The sequence below is a fragment of the Panulirus ornatus genome, chromosome 14 (genome assembly GCF_036320965.1).
Source record: "Panulirus ornatus isolate Po-2019 chromosome 14, ASM3632096v1, whole genome shotgun sequence".
Taxonomy (NCBI): domain Eukaryota; kingdom Metazoa; phylum Arthropoda; class Malacostraca; order Decapoda; family Palinuridae; genus Panulirus; species Panulirus ornatus.
In genome coordinates, this window is record NC_092237.1 from 1,050,992 (window position 1) to 1,057,373 (window position 6,382).

General features: G+C 41.7%; 1 protein-coding gene across 14 annotated transcripts in view; it reads right to left on the reverse strand.

Annotated features, from left to right (window-relative positions):
• LOC139753130 (uncharacterized) overlaps positions 1 to 6,382 on the reverse strand; it is a 250,412-nt gene that overhangs the window by 37,485 nt on the left and 206,545 nt on the right. For all 14 annotated transcript variants that reach the window (XR_011713652.1, XM_071669258.1, XM_071669260.1 and 11 more), the window contains exon 6: positions 3,024 to 3,194. Coding sequence is in view for 13 of the 14 variants with exons in the window: in XM_071669258.1 (XP_071525359.1) it covers positions 3,024 to 3,194 (171 nt within the window). In the remaining variant the exon portion in view is untranslated. The remainder of the gene's footprint in view (positions 1 to 3,023; positions 3,195 to 6,382) is intronic.

A 6,382-nucleotide genomic window follows, 5' to 3' on the forward strand; every position in this document is an offset into this window, starting at 1 on the left:
AGGGTGTTTTGGTCGAGTGGTGTGCAAAGTGAGAGGGTTAGGGAAAATGATTTGGTAAACAGAGAAGAGGTAGTAAAAGCTTTGCGGAAAATGAAAGCCGGCAAGGCAGCAGGTTTGGATGGTACTGCAGTGGAATTTATTAAAAAAGGGGGTGACTGTATTATTGACTGGTTGGTAAGGTTATTTAATGTATGTATGACTCATGGTGAGGTGCCTGAGGATATATATATAAAAACCGAGAATAAATTTGAATAAGAGCAAGGTTATTAGATATAGTGGGGTTGAGAGACAAGTCAATTGGGAGGTAAGTTTGAATGGAAAAAACTGGAGGAAGTGAAGTGTATTAGATATCTGGGAGTGGATTTGGCAGCGGATGGAACCATGGAAGCAGAACTGAATCATAGGGTGGGGGAGGGAGCGAAAGTTCTGGGAGCGTTGAAAAATGTGTGGAAGTCGAGAACGTTGTCTTGGAAAGCAAAAATGGGTATGTTTGAAGGAATAATGGTTCCACAATGTTATGTGGTTGCGAGGCGTGGGCTATAGATATAGTTGTGCGGAGGAGGGTGGATGTGCTGGAAATGAGATGTTTGAGGACAATATGTTGTGTGAGGTGGTTTGATCGAGTAAGCAATGAAAGGGTTAGAGAGATTATTTTTTTTTTTAATTATACTTTGTCGCTGTCTCCCGCGTTTGCGAGGTAGCGCAAGGAAACAGACGAAAGAAATGGCCCAACCCCCCCCCCATACACATGTATATACATCCGTCCACACACGCAAATATACATACCTACACAGCTTTCCATGGTTTACCCCAGACGCCCCACAAGAGAGATGTGTGGTAATAAATATGTATATGTCTGAGGATTGGCGGAATGCGTGCATAGTGCCATTGTACAAAGGCAAAGGGGATAAGAGTGAGTGCTCAAATTACAGAGGTATAAGTTTGTTGAGTATTCCTGGTAAATTATATGGGAGGGTATTGATTGAGAGGGTGAAGGCATGTACAGAGCATCAGATTGGGGAAGAGCAGTGCGGTTTCAGAAGTGGTAGAGGATGTGTGGATCAGGTGTTTGCTTTGAAGAATGTATGTGAGAAATACTTAGAAAAGCAAATGGATTTGTATGTAGCATTTATGGATCTGGAGAAGGCATATGATAGAGTTGATAGAGATGCTCTGTGGAAGGTATTAACAATATATGGTGTGGGAGGCAAGTTGTTAGAAGCAGTGAAAAGTTTTTATCGAGGATGTAAGGCATGTGTACGTGTAGGAAGAGAGGAAAGTGATTGGTTCTCAGTGAATGTAGGTTTGCGGCAGGGGTGTGTGATGTCTCCATGGTTGTTTAATTTGTTTATGGATGGGGTTGTTAGGGAGGTAAATGCAAGAGTCCTGGAAAGAGGGGCAAGTATGAAGTCTGTTGGGGATGAGAGAGCTTGGGAAGTGAGTCAGTTGTTGTTCGCTGATGATACAGCGCTGGTGGCTGATTCATGTGAGAAACTGCAGAAGCTGGTGACTGAGTTTGGTAAAGTGTGTGGAAGAAGAAAGTTAAGAGTAAATGTGAATAAGAGCAAGGTTATTAGGTACAGTAGGGGTGAGGGTCAAGTCAATTGGGAGGTGAGTTTGAATGGAGAAAAACTGGAGGAAGTGAAGTGTTTTAGATATCTGGGAGTGGATCTGTCAGCGGATGGAACCATGGAAGCAGAAGTGGATCATAGGGTGGGGGAGGGGGCGAAAATTTTGGGAGCCTTGAAAAATGTGTGGAAGTCGAGAACATTATCTCGGAAAGCAAAAATGGGTATGTTTGAAGGAATAGTGGTTCCAACAATGTTGTATGGTTGCGAGGCGTGGGCTATGGATAGAGATGTGCGCAGGAGGATGGATGTGCTGGAAATGAGATGTTTGAGGACAATGTGTGGTGTGAGGTGGTTTGATCGAGTGAGTAACGTAAGGGTAAGAGAGATGTGTGGAAATAAAAAGAGCGTGGTTGAGAGAGCAGAAGAGGGTGTTTTGAAATGGTTTGGGCACATGGAGAGAATGAGTGAGGAAAGATTGACCAAGAGGATATATGTGTCGGAGGTGGAGGGAACGAGGAGAAGAGGGAGACCAAATTGGAGGTGGAAAGATGGAGTGAAAAAGATTTTGTGTGATCGGGGCCTGAACATGCAGGAGGGTGAAAGGAGGGCAAGGAATAGAGTGAATTGGAGCGATGTGGTATACAGGGGTTGACGTGCTGTCAGTGGATTGAATCAAGGCATGTGAAGCGTCTGGGGTAAACCATGGAAAGCTGTGTAGGTATGTATATTTGCGTGTGTGGACGTATGTACATGTGTATGGGGGGGGGGGTTGGGCCATTTCTTTCGTCTGTTTCCTTGCGCTACCTCGCAAACGCGGGAGACAGCGACAAAGTATAAAAAAAAAAAAAAAAAAAAAAATGTCTGTGTGTGTATATATATGTATACGTTGAGATGTAAAAGGTATGTATATGTGCGTGTTTGTATGTGTATGTATATACATGTGGATGCGAGTGGGTTGGGCCATTCTTTTGTCTGTTTCCTTGCGCTACCTCGCTAACGCGGGAGACAGCGACAAAGTATAATAAATATAAATAATATATATTACATGAGAATGAAGGACAAATGAACTGAATGACATAGTAAATGTAGACAAAACACAAAAATTTAAAATGTTGGATGATGGCAGAGCATATTCAAGAGATTGGGCCTCAAAAGAAGTAGGTAATTATGCACAGACCCCCAAAATATGCATCATCATGTTTAAACATGTGATCCATATATTTCAATTATTTGTGAAAAATTACCATATTATATATAAAGTTTCCATGCTTTAAAGCCACAGTGAAGACTGAAATTTTCTGTTTGTGTCCAGAAGTTCCAGATATCTAGACCATCCCGAGTATCAGCGAGTCCAGACATACATTCATAGTGCATTCACACTTATGAGTACCTGGTGTGCTGCCAGGAATTCAACCATTTCAGTCTTATAACAGAATTTTTCATCAAGCTTACCTTGACTTTGATGTCCAATGTGGTCTGCCTCATCATCATCCAAATCATCCATGTCTTGGTCATCATTGTAAAAGGTCATGTCAGCTTTAGTGGTTATGTGCTGTGGCTGGCTGCCACCCGAGGCTCGTGGATCCTCTAGCCACGAATCAGCAAGTCCTACCTGACTCAGACCTGGTCAAGAGCATGGAGTAGTTAAATGACACATTTAGATACTGATGTGTTTGATCACCATGACAATGTGGTGCAACTGGTACAAGAAAATTTTATAAAAATGCCAATGCCTAGATCTTAATATTTCTGAATGCAGTAGCAAAGGTGTAAGATAAAGGTACAAATGGCGGAGGAAAAAATTAGGAGGGTAGTAAAACAATACTGTTCAAGAGAAATAAAGTTTTAAAAACAAATAAAGTCATTAACAGGCTTAAAGTAAAAGTGATCAGAACATGAGCTGGCCTTGGTTGTCCATAATAAGATTAAAGTAACTGGGGAAAAAAATTACTCCTTTCTCCTATGAATGGTTCTTCCTTTTGGCCAAACTAAGTAGGTAAATGAGCAAAAGTGAGAGTACCAATTGAAGAGGAGCAAGTCCCCTTACCACAGTTAGCAAGGAAAATGACTGGATAGAGACTGATCCTGTTAAAAGGATTAGCAAACTTGTTGGTGTGGAAATAGGTGGGTTTAAGAAGGGAAAAGAAAGTAGATTAGGTTTTTCCATTTTGAAAAGTTTAGGAGAAAAATATATATGCAGCATTTATAGATTTAGAAAAGGCATATGATAAATTGAAAAGGAAGGTACTTTAGAAATATCTGACTGCATATGATATGCATAGAGACTTTTAAATACTGTTAAGAGCTTTTGCAACAAAAGCAGGACTTGTAGGAACAAGGGAAGATGAATGATTGATTTGAAATATAAGAATTTGTGTGCCTAAGCTGTGTAATGTTACATCACCATGATTATGTAATGTTTTTATGGATGGGCCACTATGCAAGATAAAGCATGGTAAGTGATTATGGTGTAATACTTAATCAAGGAGAAACAATGGAAGTGGCCAAAGTTGTAGTATGGAGATGATGCTGTTTGCTAAATCCGAGGAAGATTTTGAGCGACTGGGGCATTAACATGCAGTAGTGTGAAAGGCGTGTACGAGGTAAAGTGAACTGGAAGGATATGGCAGTTTATGGACTGAACCAAGGCATGGGAAGCGACCAGCGGAAACCACTGAAAGAATTGTGGGGCTGGCTAGTGGTTGTGGTTGCGGTTACGCTGACATGAAGAATGGATGGAACAAGCGAATGTGGCCTTTCTTTGTCTGCCCCTGGAGCAAACTCGGGGAATCAGCGAACAAGTATGAATTTATGTATTATGAAATAGTAAGTAACATTAGAGAATCTCGCAAACTAATACAGAATGGGGCTAGCAAGATAATTTAGCAGCTCTAATGAATATTGCCCCACACTATTATACACAATATATATATATATATATATATATATATATATATATATATATATATATATAGATATATATATATATTTTTTTTTTTATTTTTATACTTTGTCGCTGTCTCCCGCGTTTGCGAGGTAGCGCAAGGAAACAGACGAAAGAAATGGCCCAACCCACCCCCTACACATGTATATACACACGTCCACACACGCAAATATACATACCTACACAGCTTTCCATGGTTTACCCCGGACGCTTCACATGCCTTGATTCAATCCACTGACAGCACGTCAACCCCTGTATACCACATCGCTCCAATTCACTCTATTCCTTGCCCTCCTTTCACCCTCCTGCATGTTCAGGCCCCGATCACACAAAATCCTTTTCACTCCATCTTTCCACCTCCAATTTGGTCTCCCTCTTCTCCTCGTTCCCTCCACCTCCGACACATATATCCTCTTGGTCAATCTTTCCTCACTCATTCTCTCCATGTGCCCAAACCATTTCAAAACACCTTCTTCTGCTCTCTCAACCACGCTCTTTTTATTTCCACACATCTCTCTTACCCTTACGTTACTTACTCGATCAAACCACCTCACACCACACATTGTCCTCAAACATCTCATTTCCAGCACATCCATCCTCCTGCGCACAACTCTATCCATAGCCCACGCCTCGCAACCATACAACATTGTTGGAACTACTATTCCTTCAAACATACCCATTTTTGCTTTCCGGGATAATGTTCTCGACTTCCACACATTTTTCAAGGCTCCCAAAATTTTCGCCCCCTCCCCCACCCTATGATCCACTTCCGCTTCCATGGTTCCATCCGCTGACAGATCCACTCCCAGATATCTAAAACACTTCACTTCCTCCAGTTTTTCTCCATTCAAACTCACCTCCCAATTGACTTGACCCTCAACCCTACTGTACCTAATAACCTTGCTCTTATTCACATTTACTCTTAACTTTCTTCTTCCACACACTTTACCAAACTCCGTCACCAGCTTCTGCAGTTTCTCACATGAATCCGCCACCAGCGCTGTATCATCAGCGAACAACAACTGACTCACTTCCCAAGCTCTCTCATCCCCAACAGGCTTCATACTTGCCCCTCTTTCCAAGACTCTTGCATTTACCTCCCTAACAACCCCATCCATAAACAAATTAAACAACCATGGAGACATCACACACCCCTGCCGCAAACCAACATTCACTGAGAACCAATCACTTTCCTCTCTTCCTACACGTACACATGCCTTACATCCTCGATAAAAACTTTTCACTGCTTCTAACAACTTGCCTCCCACACCATATATTCTTAATACCTTCCACAGAGCATCTCTATCAACTCTATCATATGCCTTCTCCAGATCCATAAATGCTACATACAAATCCATTTGCTTTTCTAAGTATTTCTCACATACATTCTTCAAAGCAAACACCTGATCCACACATCCTCTACCACTTCTGAAACCACACTGCTCTTCCCCAATCTGATGCTCTGTACATGCCTTCACCCTCTCAATCAATACTCTCCCATATAATTTACCAGGAATACTCAACAAACTTATACCTCTGTAATTTGAGCACTCACTCTTATCCCCTTTGCCTTTGTACAATGGCACTATGCACGCATTCCGCCAATCCTCAGGCACCTCACCATGAGTCATACATACATTAAATAACCTTACCAACCAGTCAACAATACAGTCACCCCCTTTTTTAATAAATTCCACTGCAATACCATCCAAACCTGCTGCCTTGCCGGCTTTCATCTTCCGCAAAGCTTTTACTACCTCTTCTCTGTTTACCAAATCATTTTCCCTAACCCTCTCACTTTGCACACCACCTCGACCCAAACATCCTATATCAGCCACTCTGTCATCAGACACATTCAACAAACCTT